Raw genomic sequence first — 27,041 nt, 5'->3', positions numbered from 1 at the left:
AGTCTTAGACCCATATGGGGTTACACAAATGTTACAAGTGTTTACAAATGATGTTGGGTGTCGTGACAATGAGCGCCAAACAGTCCTCTCATATTCCATACTGTTTGCCTGTAATTGGCTATCAAAATGAATGGGATGGGCCTATTTCTTAGACTATATGGAACACAAAAGCTACTTTACTTCTGCCTATAGTGGGCGGCATGAATGTTGCACCATATGTTGTAGAATTGTTATTTTCCGCCGCAGCATCTTCGGGTCGTGATGGCTGCAAACCATGGCTGTTTTAAACCTGGCTAGGCAACCCAGCCTGGCAGAGATATGCGCTTTGCAGAGCGCCCCCTTCTAGTTTGTTATGTAATGTAGCCAGGCCTTGCACAGTGATGCCCGGTTGTTAGCTGCAAATCACTTTTTCAGCTGAAAGTTACCTGTCATTGAGCTCATCGTGTTTGCAACTTAGAGAGTAGAGTCAAAGCCCATGGTGTTTCTGTGAATTGCTGTCTATGTATTCCAGACCAATTTGGGAATCATTACAATAAGATCAACTAGAGGTAATGAAGGTGATATTCCAAAGGGAGAATGGCACGCAACCGCATGATATGATGTGAATATCATTATTAGGCATACTGTGGCCTATAACAATCAACATTTCATAGTCAAAATTATCATGTCTCCCAAAGCTAAAAGACGTTAACATTCCGCTGCAGCTCCAATATCAATGAACAGCAAGGGAAACTGAAGTTGTGGTCAAATTGAGCCTTTACACAGTGAGACTTACTCTTTAGTGCTGTTACTGAACCAGAAACATGTGCTCATGACCCATAACATTCAGGGCCTCTGTCACCATCACCATCACTTTTTCAATTCATTGTGAGTTTGTGACTGATCAGTATAAGTGGTTGTGGTACAAACTGCTCTCTCCTGTTTCTGGTTATAGTGTGTAGCCGCTACAATGTAGTAGTTACAGTATATAGGAGGGTTATAGACCAGAGTTATTTTGATTAAAAGGATGAACACATGGTAGAATGGTTATTTAGACAAGAAGCATTGATGTTAACAAACTGTAACAAAGTATGGAAAGTGAGAGATGATACGGTTTGAATGCTTATGGGAATCTTTGTCGATTTTCGAACCTACAACTCCCATTTTTATCTGTGATGTGAGGACGTCAATAGTGTGGAGAACATACCCAATGTTTTCTGTGTATTTCTCAGTGATACAATGACTTAAATCACGTTGTTTCATGTCATTGGACGTACATTCCATAAGCTTGATGACCTGCTATAGTTTGATGTCATATGTTTTTTGATACACTATTGATCTCCTATGGGATTTAGGTTGAAAATCAGTGATTTCCCATTAAGTAAGTACTGTAAGTGGCTTGGAGTGGCTTATTGTCAGTATCAGCCCAACAAGGGTGTCTATCAGTTTTTAAATGTGCCAATGACTTAGTTACTGTGCTACTCATATGCTGAGTTGGCTCTGCAACGAGATTGAACCAAATGGTCCATAATCTATCGGTACATGTATATGGAGAGTTGTGTCTATAATGCGTTATAACCACATTTATAATGCATTATAATGCACTTATAAGGCATTATAACACATGTTTTTAATGTTTATAAGTATGCATGACAACTTATAACAAGGTTTATGAAGTATTATAACTTATAATATGATAATGTATAAGTACTGGTCATAATGCATTATAAACTCAGTGGCTACAGGTATATAATGTAGCCGTAGATAGATTGGAAACAATGGAAATGTGTTTAAATGAATTAATCATGAACACTGATGCATCGTTCTGGAGAAAGTGTAAGTAGTCTGGTTGGGAAAGATAAAGTTTGTGAGGAAAAAATGATTCTATATGATATGTCCCTGGAAATAAAGTTTGAAAATCATTTCTCAAAAGGGAAAGTACAAATCATTATATACCTTTCCAATGCTATCTCTCCTCTGTTTAAATTGCATCCCAACGGTATATGAAAGAGGAAACATTACCTTGCAGCAAGATAAATAAGCGTGCATTACGTTCCAAAATACACTTGACTGACCTGCGAAGTTGAGGAGGCGGATGTGCTTGAGCAGCAGAGTGCCGTTGATGGGGTCCATTTTGGAGCAGAGGCCCACCTTCTCTGGGCACAGTTCCCTGTGCATATTGTGCAGGGCATGTGCCATCGCATAGACAGCATCAATAACAAACTGCACCTTGCCTTCTTGATCATAAATGGAGTCTTTTCCTATCCGCTCCTGATCTGTAGGGTACAAAGACAGACTCAAATTAGCCATATCACATGCACAAATTATGCATCATTTTATACTTGGTTGCATGTCATGTAATGTCTTAAAATAGCTGACAATGCGTCATGATGTGAGCTTGTAGATATAGTATGCTATTTTCGGTGTGCGACACCGACACTGTAAAAATAAATATTTAGCCTGATGTTATACTTTAGATTTCTGTTCACAGATGTTTCACAATTTCTTTGCCTTGTCTTTTGACCAAGTGAGACGCAGCAGGCAGTGAGTGCCTTGTGCGTTTTTATTTTTTTACAATGTGTCGTCCCTTCTGCGATATTACTGTCCTTATGGACAGCATTTCCCCCTCAATCTACTTCTGAGAAATTACATCCTGCTGTGGCCACTGAGTGGGCTCATTGTTAACCTCGTCAAGCTCTGTGTTATTTTGGATTTCAAGGGAATGAGGCAATCATAGGAAAGAGTTTGAATGTTTTATTTTAAGTGTATCGGAAATGATCATCAATCAGGAAACGATTTGTATCAGACCCATCATCGTGCAATCAAGGCAAATGTGACCGCTCTCTAGTCTAAGGTACAAGGGGTGTCTTTGAGGCGTAGCAAATTATCTACTTGCTCAATCTTGACCTTCATGAAAACATATGGGATTCATAGTAGCCTATATTGGGTGACTATTTAGAAGCAATTTGACATATGTGCATGTGTCAAACTCTACTACTAAGGGCCAAACCCTGCAAAACTAAAAATTGTATTGTGATTTCGGGGACCACCAGGGGTCCTTCCGGGGGTTTCCAGGGGGCCCCAGCTAAAAGATGTTCCATTTGTACACTCTCAGATTTAAATGAACACAGATTTTATAGACTGGGCTCCTTGGAGATAAAAAATTGCGGGGTCCATGGCCTAATGGATATCAAACTGGAGGTCCTTGAAATGAAAAAGGTTGAGAATCACTGCCATAGATCTATATTGACTACAACACTTTGTTGTCCCACAGAATCAAAGGCAAGCGGTGATCTTGCCAGCGTTCTTCTAGTACTGTTACCCCCACTTTGTAAAGCAGCTGAAGTTAGACAGCAGGGCGGTTCTGTTCTGTGCAAAGCCTCTCAGAATGAGCCAACTCTTTTAATGGAGCGCGTGGCAGCGGTCCAAGGGACATAGAATAAAATGCATTGGTCCTCAGTGTGTCTTAGCCTTCCTGTGTTGAATGGGCCTGCCTCTCGCAATTAGCTAGAAGGTAAATATCTGGAACGCTGCAGTCAACTGAATCAATTCCAATATCTGGAGTGCAAGGTTTTCTCCTCTGAGAAATCTAATCAGTTAAAAAACAGCACAAAACTCCTTTCCTATCTCTCCAGGAATTGCCGTTTTGTAAACATTAGGTCTACTTCATTTCCAGATTTGATGTTAGCCTGACCTGCTCCCCTACTGTTAATATTTTTAATAATATTTTAGAGTGTATTTAGAGGATTGTTTCTCAACGTATATACGGTCCGGGGACCACAAGTTGTCCCCGAACCCGACGTTGACAACAAGTGATTTAGAGCAGGGGTTCCCAAACCTTTCAGCTCCCAAAAGATTCATTCATTCATTCATCCAAAAATACATTATGAATTAAGCATTAGAGGTAGGGTAAGTGAACATTTTTGGTTAAAAGGTTAAAGCTCTTTATTGTGACTAGAGGTCCGGGCGCCCTGCGGGCGGCCTGCCCCTCTAGCCGCGCACGGAGCTCTATTAGCCTAGAATATATATAAATATCCATATAATATCCATATGGATATGTATATTGTTTATATAGATCCACCATTGTGGCCAAGGTTGTAGGGGTTTTGCAACTGCTAATTGCTGTCAGGAGTAAGTCACGAGTGTGTGTGTGTGTGTGTGTGTGTGTGTGTGTGTGTGTGTGTGTGTGTGTGTGTGTGTGTGTGTGTGTGTGTGTGCGTGTGCGTGTGCGTGTGTGTCTAGGCTACTTTCTACTTTTGGTAATTTAAAAAATGTTTTATACCGATACTTTTGTACTTTTACTCACATTTTGAATTCCGGACTTTTACTTGTAACAGAGAATTTCTACATTGCAGTATTGACACTTTTACTTAAGTAAATCTTTTTGGTACTTTTTCCACCACTGCTGGTGAGACAACGCACCATACAAAATAGTACAATAGAAGTACAATGCAGGCTTTAGGATTAGGTTTAAAAATTGGGGAAAAAACACAGAAACAAAAACAAATGGTAAAATGTCCTCACAAGTTTAGTATTGTAAAACTAAAGTGTGCGTGCTCGTGCATGTGCATATGTGTGTGTGTGTGTGTGTGTGTGTGTGTGTGTGTGTGTGTGTGTGTGTGTGTGTGTGTGTGTGTGTGTGTGTGTGTGTGTGTGTGGAGGTGGGGATATACAGCATGTCAATCCAAACTTCTGGTCCTCTCCTCGGGAGAGCTTGTTAAAGCAGTCTCCACGCAACACACTACTGTATGTGGAGGGGAGATAAAAAAAAATAATAATGTACGCATGGGTGTTCCATTTAGATTAACAATAGGGCAATTATCAGGGATGAGTTAATGACAGAGCTGCATGTATTTATACACCTGCTGAATGGGATTCAATTAAGCTTTGTAAGTTTAAAAGTGCACAGCAGGGGGTACGCGTCGACTGTACAGTAAGTTTAAAGGCTCCTGGATAATGGGCCATGGGCTGAAAACGTTACGCACAAAATAATGTCTGCTACACACCAACAGGAAGACATGTTGAGTGGTTATCTAAAGCAGAGGTTCTCAAAGTGGGGCCTGGGGAACCCCAGGGGTCCTTGGGGGGTGGGGGGTGGGGGGGTTCCAGGGGGTCCCCAACAAAAGTAGTTAACATACTGTAGCATCACAATCGTTTTAATCAGGTTATCCATTTGTATGTTGGCTATTAAAAAATAGCAGATTTACAAGCTCACAGCACGTCACTTCGTGCCGCGCTGCGAGCTTGTATATCTGCTATTTTTGGCACCAAACCTTTTCAGATGGGGGTCTGCGGCCAAATACATATAAAGTTGGTGGTCCTTGACTTGAACAAGTTTGACAACCACTAATCTAAAGGCTTATACGAATGTGCACAGGTTTTGATTTGAACAGATTTGTAAAAAAATAACTTCATCATATGACAAATAACAGCACTGTGAGCCTGTAGATCTATTATTTTATCTTAAAAAAAAACACTTGAGGGAGGCCAGGATTAATGTGATTTAACAGATCACACTATTTAATTCAATCTGTCAAGGTGCAGGGAAAAACATATCTCCTCCAGCGATAAAAAATCATGACAGGGGAAATCAAAAGCAGAGGCACACGGACATGGACCCTTATGGGTACAATTGGTTATATTTGTACTTGGATAGGATTTTACAGTGTATTAGACAAGATAGGCATCATGGCAATAAAATAAATGTTCCGGAAGAGAAATGAAACGTTATTTGTATTTGCTTATTTTTTATTTCACCTTTATTTTACCAGGAATAGTCCCAATGAGATTAAAATCGATTTTTGCAAGGGAGTCCTGTCCAAAACAGCAGCACACAAAGTTACACATAATAATAAAATAGCACAAAATCAACATAAAACTAAAAAATCCAATAAACAGAACAGAGGTATGACAAGAACATGAGCAGACAGTGTGGTCAAGTGGTCCTTTATCCTTTTTTTGTTTTTAAACAGCCATGCTGACAAGAGAACCCAGTTTAAGATGAGTCTGTAGCTTACGCCAAGATGATGCTGCAAACACATTAAAAGCAGTTTCACCAAAGACTGTATTAGATGTGGGAATTTTGTTTCAGATCTCAGGTTAAAAACATCACGTTAACTTCGAGTAACTTGGATGTGGCCGTCCCAAAGTGTCTAGTGAGCTAAGGCAAACCCATCTTCCTTTAAAATGTAGATTTATTTTGCTGGATAGTTAATTTATCCCAAGGTAGCTTCTTAGAATAGGATACTGTTTAGCTCAATTAATTTAAAAAATGAAAAATGAAAAAAACAAAACAATTTCTAACTTAAAAGGGAGCCAGCCTCCGAAATCAGTACATTGCTTCTCTTCCATCCTTCTGTGACCCTCATTTGCTATCCAACACCAGGACCTCCCTACAAACCAAAGGCATTTTAATATTGGTTATGGTTATCTCAAGAGTCCTTCAAACGCTTGAATTAAAGACAGGGGTTATGAGTCTGCAATTAAGGACCACAGGGCCTCCTGTTGGACAGAAATTGTAACAGTTTGGCTGACGCACATAAGCCATGGGGAGCCCTCTAAACCAGATGGGGCATGAGAGGGATTTTTCTCATATGGGGTTGGCAGCCGCTATACACACTAACTTTGTGTTGATTCTGTTCCATACGGCAGTCACCCTCCCCATCTCTCCTTTGCCATTTCTGTCTATGCCACTCTCTCTCTTCCTATTGCTGAGTTGGCTCCCTCCCACACATTCCTGAGGGTCGCATTTTGCCTTCACTCAGAGAAATTCACTCAGATTAAGCACGGCAGCTTCAAACTGATGGCATCTCCCACTCAGAGGTGTCACACAAGGCAGTTTGTGACAGTGTCTATGTTGGCTAACACTCCTTTGACCTTTTCACTGCTCTCGACTGGCGACAGCAAGGCCATCCGGTCTTTACTGTCTGAAAGACTGCCCACACCCACTCTTGTGGTGAAAAGTGCATTTAGTTTTTCTCTTGAAGTTCACTCCCTCTCATTATCCATCCATTTTCTGACATTCTTGTCTAGGTCACACAGCAGAATTTCACAGCTTTACACAACCTCTGGAAATGTCAAGGTCCAGAACATGAAAATGTGAGATAATTCCCAGGACCCATGATATTGAACAAGGCAGGAATGGAATGGGACAACATTTCAGGCCAGAAGTCTTACACTAACTAGGCCACCTGGCCATAGACCAACACTATAGTGACCGCTGAATACATTATGAGTATAACATGATTTGCATGTCTCTTTATAACAATTAAGACCACCGAATGTTGCAAAAGTGATAACAATGTTCACCTTTTTACTAACCTCTATGATAACCCCTATGGTCGGAATAGGCTCTAGGCACAGCAGCCATATTGGAGGTCCATTTGGTTCCACTTGTACAATGTCAGAGTTACATTTGGAACTCATAGTTCTAGTAAGTTTGTATTTACCAAAGCTGTTCGCCCCAAATTCATTATGAAACTGCCATTCAAAAAGCTATGGATGGAACAATGTATGCATGAACCTCTCCCTTCAGAACAATAAATCTGTTAGTTTTACCAGCCATTACCAGCAGAACTTGGATATTATTTGGAAAACAAATATTGTTAGTGTTGGTTCATGCATTCCATGCTGCAGTTCAACTCTATACATAACTAATAAAAAGGACATGATTGCTTTGTCTGCATTGCTGTACTTTTCCAGCAACATCAATTAGCAAGGGAAATCAGAGCCCATGAGATGGTACCCTGCTCTACCTTTTCTCTCCTCTCACCATTAATCAATATCAGTTTTACATCTCCCTCATTCACACATAAAAGACTTGTCTTTCTCATCTCCCCAGTCACCCACATCCCCAAACTGCCCAGCCCCCTTCTCTTTGATCACACTGACAAGCCAAGTCATCCTGAGGACATTGGTTATTCTGCAGCCATACCACATGGTCGACTCGCCTTGAAGATGGTGCTGGGCCTGGGCCCTCCAATGGCAGAGAGACACCTGGATATTCACGCTTTGTAATGAAACAGATGCTGCATGGTCCCCCTCGCCAGCATGCAGAGCTGATAATAAAGGTTAAGCACATGAACCCTAGCGTCCCTATAGCCTGGGCATGTCATACAGTAACTGCCGAATGTTCCGCGAAAATTGGCAAACCAAAAATAGCAGATCTAAAAGGTGATTTTGTAGATCCCCTATTTTCAGTGAAGAAAAGAGTGCATTTGGCTTGGAGGTAGAAAAGTAGGCGACCAAGTATAGTCCCCTGGGGGACACCGGTCAATGAAGTATAGGGTTTAAGTGGACCACCTTAAGACTAGCACTTAAGTTACAGGCATTTTGCACAAGACCTCTATAAAGATGCTTATAATGAGCAAGGGTAATGGCAGGAACTGCACAGCCACCATCAGCAGGACATGGGCACATATACAGCACTCTCACATGTGCACTATAGAATGTTATATTATTCAACATTCACTATGCAGAAGCCATGTAAACAACTATAAGTGCATTACATTCCAAGCATATGAGACAGAAAAGTAGATGCGAAGCATGGACATGCAGAATGTGTGTGGACATTTAGGCGGTGTGTTGTTGTTTTGTATCCAGCCTGACTGTAGTTTAGATATACTAGGGGTTCAGGCCGCTATGCAGCCCCTCACGCCTACGTCACACCACCGAATCGACCAATATGCCCATGGAGATCCCTGATGTCATCAATATATGCCCATATATGGGCATACTACTCCCTTGTGCCCATATATGGAGCTGAGTGATGTGTTTGCACATGATGCCATGAAGACACATTGAGGCTAGACAACACACTCCATATTTGAGGCGTAGCTGCATTGGGAACTCCTTATATGGTTATGGCTGAGTCACGGTGACATGAGCGTGCCGGCCGGCCGACCGACCGCTCCTCCCTTAAGCCAATCTTAATATAGGATGAGATGCTAGCTGTGTGTGGCTACGGATCCAGGTGTTTAACAATGTATTTGGACCTATGGACAGTGTTGGGGAGTAAAATACTACATGTAATACTACAACTGCTGTAGTAGTTTAGCTACATTTTGCAGCAGCTTGCTGGTAGTTCAACTACATTCATTTACATATCGAGTAGTTAAATTACCCATTTGCCATTTTTGTGTGGACAGCTGAAACTACAAACAATTTTGTAGGCCATAAAGGGAAAGGTTTTTTTCCTCATAATTTTTTATTTCTCTACTGTAACTAATTTATTAACCAAACCTCCTTTGACCAGCCCTGCAATGTTTTCTTTTATCCTGAAAGCATAGGCAAAGCATTCATCAGGGAGCAACCTCCACACTCTTGACCTTTGTGTAGTGAGCTGTTGCTCAGTGCTCACTGCTCACACAGCAATTTAGTGAAAAGCTCAGTTTGTTTAGGACATGCAGGTCTAGGTCTCAGGGTTATTCCAGGAAGCTGGATTGTCCAAAAATACCAAGCTCAACTGTGTAAATATTTGGCAATAGTTTTTTTTTTTTTTTTTTTTTTTCATTTATTTTTTATTGGATTTTTCAGAACATAAAAACAAAAATTCACAGAAAAGAAAAGACTAACACATTAACAACAAACAAACCGAACATACAAAACATACAATTACAAACATATAAGGGGAGGAAACTGTCTCTCTTCTACTTGGTCACTTATTGACTACTATGCATAGGCATAATCCATACACTTGGTCACATTTCAGAAAATAGAAAACAAAATGTCCATTAATGGGACAAATCCAACATACACTTTGTTCATTATGGTCAATCAAAGAAGATAAAGAAAATTAAATTAACTGAATTCAAATAAAATCTGGTCTTAATGTAGAGACATACATAAGCCATTTAAACCAGTTGTCCACAAAGACTTCAGTCCGGCAATAGTTTTTAATGTGGTGAATCTGAATTTGTAAAATTAAACTTGAATATTTTAGGTTTGGAAGGTTTTAGCAGACTTGAGCCACGAGAGGCGCCGCTGAGCGAGTCGTCAGGCGAGCGAGTCGCCGTGCCGAGCGTTGCAAAAGTCCGCTTGAGCCGACTCAGCGCCGTTCGAGTTAATGTCCCAACAGGGACAGATTCGTACTGTAGGTCATATCCCCCCTAGTCAACATGCACCTTATTTGCCCCCCCCCCCTTCCAGTCAAACGTTTGAGGCCTTATGTCTTTGCAGCTTCCTGTAAATGGCAAATGAACCCAGTAGAGGCCCCCCTGGTGGCCATAATCTGGGCAACTTGCTATGTATGCAAATTCTATGAATTGTATGACATTTTAAAGCAGGGAAAGAAGCCTACCCAAAAGCCAGACCCATGAGCGATATTTGTGCCAAGTTTGGAGAAAGTTGGTCTACTGGTCTGCTGTGGGACCTCGAACGCACAAACACGCAAACAGGGCTCACTAATTATAGATGTAAGATGTGCCAAAACATATCATTTATTAATGTTATGTTTTTTTTTTTTAATAAGATAAATAAAACATTCAAGAACCTATATCTCAAAAGGCAAAGGCAAAAGGGCAGTAGGGCACACAAATGTACAAATCTATGTCTCGTAAAAAGCATAAATGCAAGGTCAAAATTTGAACATACCAGAGCAAGAAAGCATAGGTATAACCCTTATTGGGTCTGACTCATGATATTTCATAATACGTTTAAACTCTTTGACAATCAGTGTACACAAACAACACTAAAAGACCAGCTAGCAACCCCAAGAGTCCGTGCTGCTCCTTACACCTATAACTGGAAATTATCCAAAGGGTGGTGCTAGAGGAAAAGCCATGGGGTCATCAATCATTGCATGGCAATCTAGATTCTAGTTTTTGCAATACAGTGGGTTGTTTGGGACCAAAGTGGTGGACCGTCGGACAGCCACTTCATGCACAGGCATGAAATTATATTATATGATGATTACAACAAATTATGATTATGAGACATCCTTTATGTTGTCCATTTGTTCTGTCTTGCAGATTCCGTGAACTAATTAAGCACATAATTATCTTGATAGGGGTTTGGGGGCATGGGGCATTGTGAGAAACCCTCAAGAGAAACATTCTGTACTGAAAATATTGACCCTTTCCCTCTAAATATGTGCCGGGCTCCTTAATTGGGTTTAAATCTCATTAAAATCTCCCAGTGATTTTCCACATGGACAGATTGTGCTATCCACAGCTGTATGTGCATGTGGCACAGGGCCTGCAGGTATAAGATGTTTAACCATGCAGCCGTGTGAAGCCATTCACTTGTTATAACCGACCAGGTGCGTGAACACCTCGGACTCAGCAGTTATACAGTATAATGCTGCAATGGGCTTTGAGACGAACCACAAGTTTAAATATTACATTTTCCTCTGTTCCAATTTTAACAGGTGAGCATGAGTGAGTGTAAGACAAATGTGTCAGTTCATTCAACCCAAAACCGTAAATAATATATATTTTTAAAAAGCTATAACTACTGTAGAGGAATATCTTACTTGTGCACTTTTTGAGCCCAGACCCTTTCTTCAAAGCATGGCGGCTGAGTTTGCAGTTGAAGTTGTTCTCCCAGAACTCTGCAAACCAGATATTCCTCCTGTTGTTTTCCAGCGTGCGGCTGATGAAATAACGATCAAACCCTGGACAGATCAATGGTTTCATTGTTACTGATGCACAGACAGTGTCACAGCAAACCGATAGGTAGAAGAGTTCTGACGTAGACTTGCTTGTATAATTCATTATTTTTAAATAGTCTGTCTAGACTATTCTTCTTTGGCTCATTTTCTACATTTCTAATAAAGCTGTGTAGCCACTGCAGAGCCTCCCCTCTCTCTCCCCTGTCAAAGAACCGTTCTTGATGGTGGAGCTGAAGTGCATGCACAAAATGCCAGCGCATACAATGACTACACCAATACATAAAAGTAATTCATTACATTAAAAGATCAAAATAGATTTTCCTTGTTGATAAATAACCGGTATATTATTACTATTATTATTTATTTATTTTAATAATAAGTGTAATAATAATAATAATAATAATAATAATAATAATAATAATAATAATAATAATAATAATAATAATAATAATAATAATAATCATCATCATCATCATCATTATTATTAACAGAACATAGCTGGATTAAACACTCGACCCCTAGCATCCCTACTCTGGGGTATACATGCAGAAGGAAAAAATTGCGCACCAAGTACAGTGCTAACTCTGGTTTGTTTTACTAAAGGGGAATACCACTCATTTTCAACATTGAACTATGTCATTAATACACCTTAGAGCTGTTGTGTGGAAATACGAACAAAGCCCATCCCCCCCCCCCCCCCTTCTGTGTTGCCTAGAACTGGAGAATTGATTGTTGGGTCATGTGATCAGTGACATACGGACGGTGTACTCTTTGGCTCTGCCCTCTAGGCTGCTGCATTCACTAGAATGGGGAATCTCACTTCCAGCTGTACAGTGCTTACAGAAGTTAAGACTTGTTAGAACATTTTCGGCCAAATGAGTTCTATTATCTACACATACTATGTCTTGTGAAATGTGATATATAACCATATGCCGTTATAAACTACTACAAGTCGCGCTGTTTCAGCTGGAAGTGAGATTTCCCATTCTAGTGAATGAGGCAGCCTAGAGGGCGGAGCCAAAGATTACACCATCCGTATATCACTGATCACACAACCCAACAATCAATTCTCCAGTTCTAAGCAACACAGAAGGGGGGACTTTGTTCTTATTTCCACACAACAGCTTGGTGTATTAATGACATAGTTCAATGTTGAAAATGAGTGGTATACCCCTTTAAGTACAGAGGGTCTAAAGTGGTTAATTCCACAATGTACCTCTGATGGACTGGCGCTTGGGCAGGATAGTGACTGCTCCCTCTGCCATCTCCTCCTGGTGAACAACTGGAGCGCTCTTGAAACCCCAGCTGTCTGAGCCAACCCAGATAAAGTGACCGGTCTGGTTTGCCTTCCTGGCAGCAGTCAGCAGCCGCCTACGAAGACAAGGAACACAGATGACACCGTACGTAGGGTCAGGCTCTCTACAGGCTTTAGCTTTGATTATTATCTCTGCCTGGAAATCATGTTTTCACCGGTTTTCACCTGTGTGTTTGTGCGTGTGCGCGTGTGCGTGTGCGTGTGCGTGTGTGTGTGTGTGTGTGTGTGTGTGTGGGTGTGTGTGTGTGTGTGTGCGCGTGTACGTGTGTCTGCGCGTCTCTATGTGTAAGTCACACTACTAATACTACTACTACAACTACTACGCCGATCAATGTCATATTTCTTGTGCACGCTGACAGCAGCCCAGGGACCTAATTTCTTAGGCAAGGCAACTGTGTAATTTTTTGAATGTATTATCGCAGAGAAATTGTCCCTCCAGTCAGGTAATGGAATATGTATCCCGTGAGAATATGGACTGGAACTAGCCTATTGAGGGTCTTACTCATCAATTTATTTTTGGGCTTTTTATGCCTTTATTGATAGAAAAGTGAAGTTAGACAGGAAACGGGGAGAGAGGGATGAGGAGGAGTGACACGCAGCAAAGGCCGTCGGGATCGGGAGTCGAACCCGCAACGCGCTGTCAGGCTACATTGGAACCTAGGAGCCTGCACCGCTAGGCCAGCGGTCCGGGCCTTGTACATTAGTCTTAATCCTGTTTCACAGAGTGCTGACATTCACCAACACGTGTATCAAGACTATCGCCTAATACAGTACCATCTTGAAATCACAGTGTACAGTTGGCTAACAAGCATCTTGGATTTGACATTAACATGTTTTGGGTAATTTGATTGGGACATCCCTACTGAATTCAACGTTAAATATGTCATGCATGTATATGGTTGAGAGCAATCTGTCTCTTTTCCCTCTTTCTCCAGTGTCACACACGCAACACAAGTTCTGAGGTCTCTTTCCTCAGACTATGCTGCCATGGTCTGTCACCTTTCACAAACAGTTTAGCTGTGTACATCTCATCCTACATGCCATTACTTTTCAGTTTCATGTACAATTGACTGTAAACTTGCGCAGCCATAATGTCAATGACGAGCCTTGTGTAGACATAATGTCAATGCGAGCCTTCTCAGTTGTAGCTCCCAAACTGTGGAACCAGCTATCCCATCATGTCCGGCTGGCTCCCACACACGTCTTTAAAACTTAAAAAATCCTTTCCTTGGCTTTTAACCCAGTTAAATTGATTAATTGAGTTTAATTGTGTTTATATTGTATTATGGTTTTCTTTGTTTTCATGCTTCTAACCTACTGTACAGCACTTGTGCTGTTTTGTGTTGTTTTGAAATGTGCTTTATAAATAAAGTTGCATTGGATTGGAATTACATTACAGAACGTACTTCCTCTCGCAAAGGACTCAAAGCGACTAAGGGACAGCGATAACCCGACACTTAATTTCAAATCGCAAAATATTTGACTGACTGGTGATACAAACGCAAGCTATTAATGTCACATTGCGATTACAGAGAATACCGAATGACAGAAATCTTTTCAGCATGTCCCGGATCTTACTGACATTGGAACTGGGAGGGTCGCACATACATCTGCAATGTAGGTTATAATATTGTTGAGTGGTTATAACTTTGTTTGTCCCAGTGATGCCACACTATTTTTTTTATGTTTTCACTGTCCATAAATTAGTCTCCATGTAGGCTGTCTGCTACAAACATTGTCACCACATGCCCCAGACAGGGAGAAGGGATGGAGAGAGGTAGGGTATGCCTCCTGGCAGAGATTTATGCTCTACTGAGCACCGGTTTCTGGTTTGATTTTGCATTTCATTATAATGTCTCTGCTGACTTTGTTCAAAACAGTTCTGTTACCCCCTTCCCCGCCACTGTCACCATCTCCGTATCACACGCCATTTCTGTGTTGTCCAGTCTAATAATTTTTTTCTCATCTTCACAGTGGTTATCAAGTTACTGTGGTGCCTTACAGTGTTGATTTTGACGGCAAATCTTGATTTAGTTTTAGTCATTGTCTTTTATGATAAAATTCCATTTAGTTTTTTTTTTCATATTTTAGTCACCTGAAATGTTTTAATTTTTGTCTAGTTTTAGTCGACTAAATATCATAAGATTATAGTCGACTAAATGTAGAGTTGATTTAGTCGACTGAATGTATTTTGGCGGTGCCTTGATGGCATCGTAATGGCTGATTTTACACCTGGTTGCATGCTGATAATAGCCAATCTACAAGCTCACAACGCGTCGCAGCGTTCAGAGCGCAACACCCGAGCGCAACACCCGAGCGCAACCAATCATAAAATGACTTGTCTTTTAGTTCTACTGGATCTCTTCTCCACTCGTCCCTCACTAACATTTTAGTCTAGTTTTTATTTGTTGACAAAATTGTCAATATATTTAGTCTTAGTTTTAGTCATCATTGCTTACTTTTTATTTCGTTTTCGTCAGTGAAAAAAGGTAGTCGACGAAAAGTTTTTGTCATCGTTTTAGTCAACAAAATCAACACATGGTGCCTCACCTTATATCGTCTTCATTGGCGAAGATTATCACCACTCTCGCATTTTGGTTTTCTCTGAGTCGCCGGATGACCTTGTCAAACTCTGCCGGTTTGGCCTCCCGAGGAATCTTGACCGACTGGAAGATACACACACCCCCTAATCAGACACAGAAAGATACACAACACAGTATTCAGTATTTTGGGGGTAACAAAAACAGAGTCACTAGTAAGGAAGGACCATGACAGTAATGTACGTATCAGAGGTGGGACAAAGTAATTGTTCCAAGTCAAGACAGGCAAGGTACTAGTCATGTCCGAAGTCAAGACTGACAAGTCCCAAGTCCTAAAGTTTTTTGTTTCAAGTCCTAAACAAGTCATATTGCCATTTCAATGACTGATAATATATGAAATGTATCCTAATAATAAATGAGTTAAACAAATTGTATTTGTTTGTTTCAACACGTTTCTTGAAACAAGTACGATTCTACTGTATATAGCACTATTAAAAACATAGTGATATCAATTGAAGTAAATGATTCCTGGCACACTTTTTAAAATAACATTCTTTTTAGTATTTGGTCTTGTGTGAAGGTATCACATATTTTCAAGTCAAAGGGCTCAAGTCCAAGTGAAGTCACGAGCCATTGGTGTTTAAGTCCCTAGCAGGCAAGTTGCAAGTCGTTTTTTATTAAATCAAGTCTAAAGTCATCAAATTTGTGACTTGAGTGAGTCCAAGTCACGTCCAAGTCATGTGACTCGAATCCACACCTCTGGTAAAGGTTACGACATCAGGCAAGTTACACACAGCACATGTAGCAGTTTGGTGCCAACTGAAGAACACGTTATTTTCATGTTAGCGGTCAACAGTGCTTTCAGCCCTGCACAGAAGGATTCGGTGGTGTTAACTACATCTTTTCTGAGATGATTCACTGCATTGTGTTCTAAGTTGCATCGTTATGAGGAAGCTACTGTACAGATGTACCCATGGTAGAAGTTCCTGTTCGTTTCCACAAGTCCCACATTTACACAAGAATTGCTTGGCAAAAGTCAAGTTTTGCATTTCTTCTTGGTGGTCAGAAGTAATGGTCTATGTAATTACATGGTTGAGAGAGTCTTTTAAACATTCATTTGACTTCCCAGTAATGTATTATTAAAGGATAAAAAAAAATCAGCAGTAGGCTACCTTATGCACAAGGTGTGACTTCTACAATAGCACATGTGGCAGATCTTTTTATTCCTGTTGACAGTGCTCTCAAATTGTAAGGATTTAAGTTTGATTATCAAAGGCAAACTTAATGTTTTGGTTTTGCTTATTGAGATTTGATTTGATTAAGTGATTGATTGAGCCACCTGTGTAATGGGCGTGTATTGGGGTTCATTGGGGTGTGTTCAATAAAACACTCCACTGCTGAGTGAGATCAGCTTGAGTACTGTGTGAAGCAAAGTCACATCTCAGAATCAGTTTTTATTCCCCCGCAGTTCGGTGCTATATGTGTTTTTAACCTGGGTCCTCATGCTGGGATCATTGCCGTTTTAACTCCGCTAACACTTCCCCAGCGGTATGACAGTTAGAAAATCACGTCTCACTTTTTCCTGAAGCTGTCCCTCCCTATCAAGCACAGCCTTCATCACGACACTTGACCCATGGGAGGAATATATAATCAAAAGAAATACAAAGTGTGTGATGTGAGCCAAAAGGTGAAACGGTTATCTGCACTGCACAGGGATTCTTTACAAAATTCAAACAAGAAAAGCTGGAGGAGCTCCACTTCACCTCTGTTTTCTTTGCATCTAATTGAAATATATTCTGCCTTTGATGTTGTCTAAATAACACAGCTGTGTCATCAGGGGTTCCGTCATACTCTTTCAACAACAGAGGCAGCTGGATGTTCTATTCTGTGGATGGATAATTGTATTCTGCCCTCATAATCCTATCTTTAAAATGGTACTAAACCATGTATTACTAATTATGTTATTTTAGCTGATTACACCAAATTAGACGAAACAAAGAATGCGGTTGGTAAATCATGTCGAAGTTAATGAAATTAAGGCTGGGGGGGAGAGGACATTAGGGTGACTCCATTTAGAATGTGTTGTGTAAGGGGGCCAGTCTCTTCATCATTCCAAGGCCAGGGTTCAGTGCTTATAACTTCACCCGTTTAGAAAAAGATTCCTCTCGCACAAACATGTGTTTCACATAGTCACAAATAAATATACAGTATATGATATAAAATACACTACTATGACAGCTAGTGCAAGATGAAAACTTTGGTACACTGAGACCAGCACAGCTTCTGAAGAAGAGAGGCCATGTCTCACACTGTCAAATCCAAGTGTTTCTCAGACAGTGGTCTATGAAACCATGGAGATTGCACCTCAGTGATAGATGGCTGTGATTATTGTGATTATGCGTAAACCTGTTGGTGTTCATCCTCCTGTAGTGTAGCTGGCAGAATGGTGAAGGAACAGTGCCACTGCAGTGCTGTGTGGTTGCACGGTAGACAGACATAAAGTAGCAGTGTTGATGGAGATCTGTTTAGAGACTGAAAGGCCAAACCTTTTCAAACTTTTATGAAAGAACATGTTACCTATAGCAGTGGTTCTCAACCTGTGGGTCGAGTCCCCACATGATTGGGGGGGGGGGGGGGGGGGGTGTCCCCAGATGACAGTGAAGTGACAATTTAAGGACCTTTTAATACCTTTAAAAAGAAAGAAAGAAAGAAAGAAAACAAAAAGACTAATCAACAAACTATTCTATAAACAAAATGTCAAACAATGGCCAAATTGTCAAATAATATAAGAAAGAGGCAAAAGTTGCGAGGCGTTGTGAGCTTGTAGATCGACTATTTTCACGATATTTATCTGTGGAACCAAGTCAAACAACTCCTACAAGTCCAAGTGCTTGTCAGGTGGGGTCAGCGTGGGGTCCCCAGTTCAAATATTATTATTTTAGGGGTCACTGCCTGAAAACCAGTTTGTTGGTGGCACAAGAATGACTGATCACTAGTAGGCCCAAGCGAATGTGCAGAAATATTGAACGATTAAAGGCAAAAAGCTGCACAGAGTGCACGCTCCTCTCCCTAATGCTTAATGTATGATCTGTCGTACGACGGTCATAAACCAGGCTTAACATTGATGTTTCAGCTACATCTTTCACGAAAGCTTTGCAGCTGAAAATGCAGTGTAAGTCTGCTCTTTCATTGCTCCAGGATTGACGACGTGGTCGTCTTCTTCCCAGCTGGGGACAGTTGTGCTCGGCTGAAGTCATATACTATCCACCTCTGGTTTAGTTCTCCATGTTGTTGCCCTTTATCAAAAATGATAAAGACAGCAAGTATGGTGGTGTAACTGATCAACTGATTGTCATGCGAGGACCTCCCCCCTACACAAGTGGGGATGATTATGTGTATGCTTAAAAGAGGAGCCTACACCCCCATTATCACTTTTTAATCTGCTCTGAGGAAGGCTGAGGCCAAAGCGTGTGTAAGCGTTCTCAATAAATGAGAATTTCTATCTGAGCCAGTCTTGCATCCTTTATTTTGGAGTGCCGCTTTTTCCACTTCGGTGGTATTTTATTTAAGATAAAGACAACAAGTTGCAACTCCACATAGGCTATGTGGGTTCATATTTTATGAAGCTCCTTAGACTTCTGGTAATGATGATTATTTTAAAATTGCAGATTCACAGTCTATGTAGGTCTCGCTCAGAAGAGACACAACGCAGCTGTTTTGCGTTTCACATAGTTGGATGCGTATGTGTATGCGTATCTGTTTGTTTCCAGTCTGCACACTAAGCACCTCACACAGTACCATGAGTGCATTTTAGCCTCCCAGTGGGATTCAGTCTCCAGCCCTGACACTGTTAGTGCCGTGCTTTCCCAATACAACGATCTACAAAGGATCTGAGGACTCGGTGAGTGTATGTAGATGAGATAACAAAAGGAAAGAAGGAAACTTTTGGATGACATCCCCTACCATGCTGACAGGTGCCATTTTTTGGAACCAATGTCTTTGAAACCTTGTGGGCATCAAACTGTAAAGTTTAGTTTGGCATTTCATTTTCATGTATACAGCTCTTGTTCTTCAACCCATTTTCAGTTTGGGACTCGTGTTAGGGTAGTATTTTTATACATCTTAGGATTTCCTGCGTCAAAATGCCTGTTCAACAGAATCTGATTTATTTTATTCATCCAAGGAGTGATCTATGACATGTCTGTGTTCAGAAATGCTTCAAAGTATACTTCAGCGTGTCATTGCAAGGCATGTTAACCCATTCAATACTGTGTGATTTTAGATTTGAGATATAACCATTATTTTATACTTTGGCTATTAAAAAATTGCAGACATACAAGCTCATAGCGCGGCACCGAGTGCCACGCACTTTTGGGGGGTCCTTGACATGAAAAAGTTTGAGCACCACTGATATTATAGCAACATTCTAACAGCCACTGGATGGTGGTGGGACACTTGACTGGCTGATTCTTCCCAAGTTGCATCGAGTATTTGCGTGAACAAAATGTGCAGTTGTAATATTAAAAGAAATCGGCCTCCTGGTGGCGCTATAATAGGGCTATGTTAAAAGGGTGGCATTTGTTCCTCAACGTAGTGCGTGCGTGGATGCTGCGTTCATGATTTGCAGCATTTTGTTCAAGTGCGCATACCAATTTTTACACAGATAGGTAAAAACACGAATCGGCCTATTACAGTGCCACCATGAGGCTGATTTGAAAAGTAGCATTTCCTAAATGGGAATGCGTGTGCAAAATTTCACGGAAATCGCACGCTGTGTTCATGATGTGCGGGATTTTGTTCAAAATGGAGCACTCCTGCAAACTTTGGAAGACAATCTTAGCCAATCAGCATGGAATATGAAAAATCAGAAAGAACCGTTTTGTTTCATGACTATGTTTTGACAAAATCTGAAGGAGTTCTGTCAAAAAAATGTTTTTGCAAAAATCTGCCTCAATTCAATTCAATTCAATTTTATTAAAGTGTCAAATCACAACAAGTTGTCTCAAGACACTTTACATGTAGAGAATAGACCCGACAATCCCACCCTGAACAAGCAATTTTTGCGACAGTGGCAACGAAAAACGTATTTTTTTTTTTGTTATAGCGGCAGCCTCCTGCTGCCGCTATAACAGACCCATGTGAAAAATTCAGTGCAGAGGTTCTGCTCTGACATCCAGGGAGTGTGTCAGGCTGTGTGCACAGTTTCGCTGCAATCAAGCCAACGGTTCTGGAGATTACCTGTTCACAGACAGACGGACACACACGCACGCACATGGACACACACACATGGACACACACACACACACACACGGACGGACGGATGGACGGACGGACGGACAGGGTGCAAAACATAGTCTCGGCCATGCCTTCGGCCTGGCGGAGACCTTAATGCCTATATTTCTAGGGATTCTCTTGGGTTTCACTTTAGCCCACAGTTCCACACTCTCTTTCCACCTGGCTGGCAACCTGAACAGGCCTGAATTTGTGGCAAGTTCTACAGTATATAGAGGAATAGTGAGCTCATCAGCAAAAATCTTATGTTTATGCATGTCACTGCATGCCAAATCAATGTGGTAGGACAGTAGGTACTGCTTGGTTAGTGACCATGGGTTGTACTCTACTTTTCATGATACAGTACATCAAGGAAAATTATGAGTCCACTTTATAGGGTAATAATATAATTCTCACTATACATTCAGAGAGCACTACAAAATGGCAAACTTAATTCACTATAAAGTGGACAGCCCTAGTTTGTATGTAGTGCTTTGCAAGCAAGAGAAGCATGCTGCAGCTTGTTATCCCAAGCCTTAGAGAAACGGAGGCAATTGTAACACTCTGACTTATTGCTTTAAAAGTAATATTTTAGTCTTGTCCTTACTAGTGGTATTAGTAATTAGGGCACATATACTGTATGTTTCGTAAAAAACAAAAGATGACTAGTATATTTCAAGTATACTGTAAATAGTGTTACTTTTGACCCCAGTCTCCCCTAACCGACATGGTGAAGTATTTTCCATTTTACAAATAGAAGTAACCACTTCCATTAAAGAGTCTAAACCTCTGACTCAGTAGCTTTATTGGCATTGCCTGCCAAGCTATACAAACCCCCTACATATATATGCCAGTGGTTTGAACTGACAGAGAGGTGAATTGTGGTTGGTTTGATTTATCCCGCCGTTCCAAATCAAAAGAGAGTAGAGGGACACATGCTTTGAAGATCTTGGTTTATACAGTACACCAAATGTAAAATATATTGAACATAGGATACATTTATTTAGATTTGCTATGCTTTTCAGCACCGACATAACACTTTGAAAATTACAAACCCCTAGGTCATATTTTTGTTGTAAACCAGTATTGGGTTCCACATGGTAATTATGTACTTGAGTGGCTCTGCAGACTAAACACGCAAAGAGACATGCGACATCTCTGGTGATCAAATACCAGAGAAAAGACAGACAATTAGGAAAGTTGGTGGAGCGGATCAACAATAAATTGTGTTTTGAGAACTAATACTATTGTATGTCTTTGACTAAATTGAACATGAACCCACCATGTACAGAGCACATTGAAGTATACTACATGCTACCAAAAGCAATACAACAAGTCTTGCTGAGCTAAAATATGTTCCAATACTGTACAGGGCAATTACATTAAATGGCATTCCCCTTCCCTGGGAACAGTATAGACTACATACAGCATACTGTATATACACTTACACACATGCAGGGTGCACATCATAACATAATCTGTTCTTCCTCCTGCCTCTGCAGACTGTTTACAGCCCTAAGGAATGAACATAATAAGATAACACATCACTACATCAACCAACATAATAACATAACAAGATAACTACCTGCCAACTCTCCTGAATTGAAGTTTACCCTTTCTCTTGCAGTGCTCCTGAATTGTAATTTCTCCTGTAATTATCCTTAATTTTGGACAACTCAACCCAGACTCTACTTCGTCCACACGTACACGGGTATTTTCATAAACGCAGATATTTCGTTTTCGTTTTTGAAAACCTCCGCGTCTACACGGCCCTGTTTAAAAAAATCTCTCTGTCCACACGACAACGGCTAAACGTTAAACGACCCATGCAAAAACTCCGTTTACCGTGTCCACACGGGAACACATAGCCGGAGTTTTTAAAAATCTACACTGTGGCAGGAGTTTTCCAAAAGATGCGTTTACATGGAGCAAAAACGCGTTTGCGTGTGGACGAACCCCCCAAAACGCATATAAAAAGCTAAGTTTATGAAAATACCCGTGTACGTGTGGACGAAGCCTATGGCAAAAGTGAACATCCGACTGATATGCAGCCAGGGCCTGATATGCAGCCATGTTAATGCCAAGTCAGTGGATACTAAGTGAACACTATGTGATTGTGGATACAAAGTGAACACTATGTGGATACAAAGTGAACACTATGTGGATACAAACTGAACACTATGTGGATACAAAGTGAATACTATGTGGATACTAAGTAAATACTATGTGGATACTAAGTGAATACTATGTGGATACAAAGTGAATACTATGTGGATACTAACAGAATACTAATTCCGGTGGGCCCCCACCAAAAAAATCTCCTTATTTTTCACACTAAAATGTTGGCAGGTATGCCTAAAGTAGGAACATAAAATCTGGCATACTGCCACAAAGGAATATCTTCCTGAGTTAAAATTGTCAACCAAGATGTATCTACAAGGGAAATAACTGAATCCTATGTTAGTTCTTTATTTTATTTTACTAAAAATGTATTTTCTTCCAGGTGTATTATTTTATCTACAACATCATACTTTTTACTATTATAGTTTATATTGTAATTGAAACATAAAACATATTCCAACTTCAAAGTAACTAGTGTGTGTATTTCATGTTTGAGTTTTCCCTCTTCAAGATTAGACTTTTAAATACACATTTCATGATCAGTCTATTGAAGTTTATTTACTAGACAATGTTAAAGTGACGTGCCGAGTGATGCGGATCAGTTATTACTTTGAACTTGCACATATACTTGACAATGAAAGTAAATAAGATCACAACATATCGAATAATAGTGATCTTATCGAATCGTGGCCCAAGAATTATGATAAAATAAATCTGTGAAGTCCATGGTGATTCCCACCGCTACCATTTGACACAACCAGCACTCTGATAAGACTCAAAGAAGCTACCTTGGAACTATGTCCATCAGTGTCAAGTCTACACCATACCAACTTGGAAATGTTTGTCCTTCACATTGGCTGTTGGCAGTACTAGAAGGTGTCATTTTAGAGATCATTTTATGGCGAGATATTAATTCAGTGTCTGCAAATGACATTTAATTTGTCCTTTACCAGTGCTGATGCTTGTACTTGATTATACTGTTATATGAATTGTCTTTCCTCATTTATTCATTCAGTACCATTGTTCAATGAGTTAAATACGTATTTATAAACAGTACAAATAGGTATTTGTACTGTTTATAAAGGTTTAGGATAAAGGTGAATATAGTTAATCAGCTATTTATCACTTACTGTCGATTCAGACAGCTTATTCACAGGTGACATCTAGGGGGAGAGTTCTTATGTCCAGTCTTTCTTCCTAATTGTATGATTTATTAACTGGGTTTTACGATTCATTAAGTGGTAGAGAATTGTCGGGGCTCATCCTCAGTCCTAACAACCTTGAGCTGGCACTGTTCTTATAAGCCAAGGTAACTTAACTTAACCCATCATTCTTTTTAACTACCCTATCAATTTAAGTTAAATAATTACAAGAAAGCTTTGGAGGTGACGATACCTGTACTTGTGAAGGACATATTTTGTTATGGGTATGACGGTCAATGCTCTACTTTCTTTTCTTTTTTTGTCATTGTCTCCGCCAGAGACAAATGCCACCCTTTCAACATTGCCGTATTATAGCGCCACAAGGAGGCCGATTTTTGCACACACAAAAAAACACTATTAGGGGCCGTGTACACCAATTAAGATATTTTTTCCTGAATGCAGCGCATGTTTTTAATTGTTTATAATGGGAGCACAGCGTTTTTGGAAACTCCAGCACTGTGGCGTGACGGAGGGCATTTACCTTGCGTTCGCCCGTGCACGCGCAACGCTTCCTCTGCCTGCCGAGAGCTAAAAAAAGTCAACTAGAAGCGCTCGCCTGGAGCGCTTCTAGGCGCCTGAGCTTTCTTTCCCGGCTGAAAACACCGGGCGCTCCCAGGCGAGCCAGGTGTTTTCAGTCGGGAAAGAAAGCCCCATGTGGACACGGCTCCTTGATGTTACCAGCTATCCACCAATTATTGTCATTGCAGTTGGTTGTCTCGTGAACGCTGAGCAGGAACTCAGCTTTTGTGGTCTGATTCAGTTTTAGCAGTGCAACTTAAACTTAGCAGCAAATAACTTTGCCTTTACAGTTATTTGCTCCAAGGGCTTCGGTCCGCAACAAGGTAAATTTAGTACTTTGTACCTTACAGTGTCAGCTTGGTGTGCTATATTGCCCCGTGATTGTGGCAGTGGGGCATGGTTTAGGCGCCGTCTGCGAGCGGGGGTCTGCCAACTCACAGGTGCATTTGCAGCTGATCAGGTAATTAGGTCACACGGGCAGGTTCTGTGTGCTCTTACCCTGTGTCTGTCTGTTGCAGTAGTAAGGCTGCCTGAGTCCCACACACTCTGAGAGAGAAAAGCTTGTTTGTGTGTTTACCTTTTCCTCAGTGTGAGTGTCTCGACCGTCTCATTATTTGTTGCAGTTTACGCAGAGGGAGCCTTTGTTATTCAGGTGACAATAAAGCTACTGTTATCTGTCTGAGTGTTACCTCATTTCACCTCTGAGTTGGTCACGTTGATTTATTACTTTCATTTTCAAATGTTTGTCTAGAGGTTGTGTTAAGTCATGAAGGTATGCAAATGTATTTAAAAGTGAACATGTTGACCTGAACCTTTTTGTGATTGTAGGATACCATTGTCTGCTGTTCCTGGGCTGCTGTTTTACCACATGTCTTATTTATTAGAAGTATTGTTTTTTTGTTTGTTTTTATACTATAGTCTGGCCAAAGTGGATTACTCGGTATAGATCTACAGGTAAACTGAGCTTAGAGAGTCTATTGGGTCTTACTTGTTTTTGGGTTCCTGTGTGTGTGTGTGTGTGTGTGTGTGTGTGTGTGTGTGTGTGTGTGTGTGTGTGTGTGTGTGTGTGTGTGTGTGTGTGTGTGTGTGTGTGTGTGTGTGTGTGTGTGTGTGTGTGTGTGTGTGTGTGTGTGTGTGTGTGTGTGTGTGTGTGTCCATTTTAGTTTAGTTTTATGTTGTTATGTTGGTTTGCTTGTTTACGTATGTCCCTAGCCTGAAGCCCTGAAGTGTTTTTGTCTAGCCAACAGCCTAGAAAGGCTCTAATAACCTGAGATATATATTTTTGTACTCCAGCCTCTTGTCCATTCATTTAATTGAATACCCTCAGCGGGGAACCAGACCTTATATTGTGTCTAGGATCTCTGACCCTTCAAACTGGAGTGGCATGGATATTTATACATAGCCTATGGCTCCAATCAGAATCCTTTATATTCCCTCCCACCACTGCCCTGTGCCTTTCATACTCATGCACAACCCTAGAAATTGTCATATCATGCTCCAGACAGAGAAAAAGCAGAGAGGTAGCAAATGAATGTCTATGAGAGAGGAAAGGGAGGAAGTAGAGATGATGTACAATGTGATGATATGGAGCGCTATGCTTTCATGGCTGCATGCATGCATCTTTCTTGACGCCCCCAGCCATGGAGTAGATGGTCAGCGTTGTCAGGGGTCTTACAGCAGATGAGTAGTCCAGCTGGGTCCCAACTTGACACAAATATTGCTCAGTGGTCTGGCTATATTGGAATGGCTTCTTTCCCCGCGTTGAATATTTGTTTTAGCTCTTGCTCATTTGATTTTCCTATTTTGTCTCATCTGTTTATGAAAGTAGGTAGCTGATATATATTGCACTTTTACTTTAGCGCTAGGTATACTCTTGGTTGCTTGTTTTAGAAGAGAATGCACTTAATGCTTCTGGTGATTAGTAGTTTCGTTCATTACATTACATTACATTACAGTCATTTAGCAGACGCTTTTATCCAAATCGACTTACAATAAGTGCATTCAACATAGGTAGGGAACGATGTAGTGTAGAGAGAGAAAAGAAGAGGACCCAGAACCGAGCCTTGGGGAACCCCAGTAGTGAGCCTGTGTGGTTCCCTACCTATGTTGAATGCACTTATTGTAAGTCGCTTTGGCTAAAAGCGTCTGCTAAATGACAGTAATGTAATGTAATGTTATAGGAGCATTGCCCGTCTCTGGTCATCCCTGACACCCTCTGCTGCCGAAACACTCATCCACGCCTTCATTACATCCTGTTTAGACTACTGCAACAGCATCCTCCATGGCGTCATCTCTAAACAGTGGTGTAAAATAACTAGTAAAGTACTGTACTTAAGTACTCAAAGTATATTTTGATACCAATACTTTTGGACTTTTACTCAAGTAACATTTTGAACACAGGCCTTTTACTTGTAAGAGAATATTTGTATATTACGGTATTGCTACTTTTACTTAAGTAAAAATATCCTACTTCTTCTACCACTGTC

General features: G+C 40.7%; 1 protein-coding gene across 2 annotated transcripts in view; it reads right to left on the bottom strand.

Moving 5' to 3' along the window:
• Positions 1 to 27,041, bottom strand: part of LOC311048277 (metabotropic glutamate receptor 4-like) — a 179,166-nt gene that overhangs the window by 32,779 nt on the left and 119,346 nt on the right. Inside the window, exons 3-6 of one of the 2 annotated variants that reach the window (XM_084061440.1) lie at positions 15,453 to 15,588; positions 12,804 to 12,958; positions 11,450 to 11,590; positions 2,046 to 2,255 (exon numbers count right to left, since the gene is read on the bottom strand). In XM_084061440.1, coding sequence (XP_083917566.1) covers positions 2,046 to 2,255; positions 11,450 to 11,590; positions 12,804 to 12,958; positions 15,453 to 15,588 — 642 coding nt within the window. The remainder of the gene's footprint in view (positions 1 to 2,045; positions 2,256 to 11,449; positions 11,591 to 12,803; positions 12,959 to 15,452; positions 15,589 to 27,041) is intronic. The other variant, XM_084061439.1, reaches the window with a different exon arrangement.

This window comes from Gymnoscopelus microlampas, assembly GCF_963454915.1.
Source record: "Gymnoscopelus microlampas genome assembly, chromosome: 7".
Lineage (NCBI taxonomy): Eukaryota > Metazoa > Chordata > Actinopteri > Myctophiformes > Myctophidae > Gymnoscopelus > Gymnoscopelus microlampas.
This window is presented reverse-complemented; position numbering and strand designations above follow the sequence as displayed.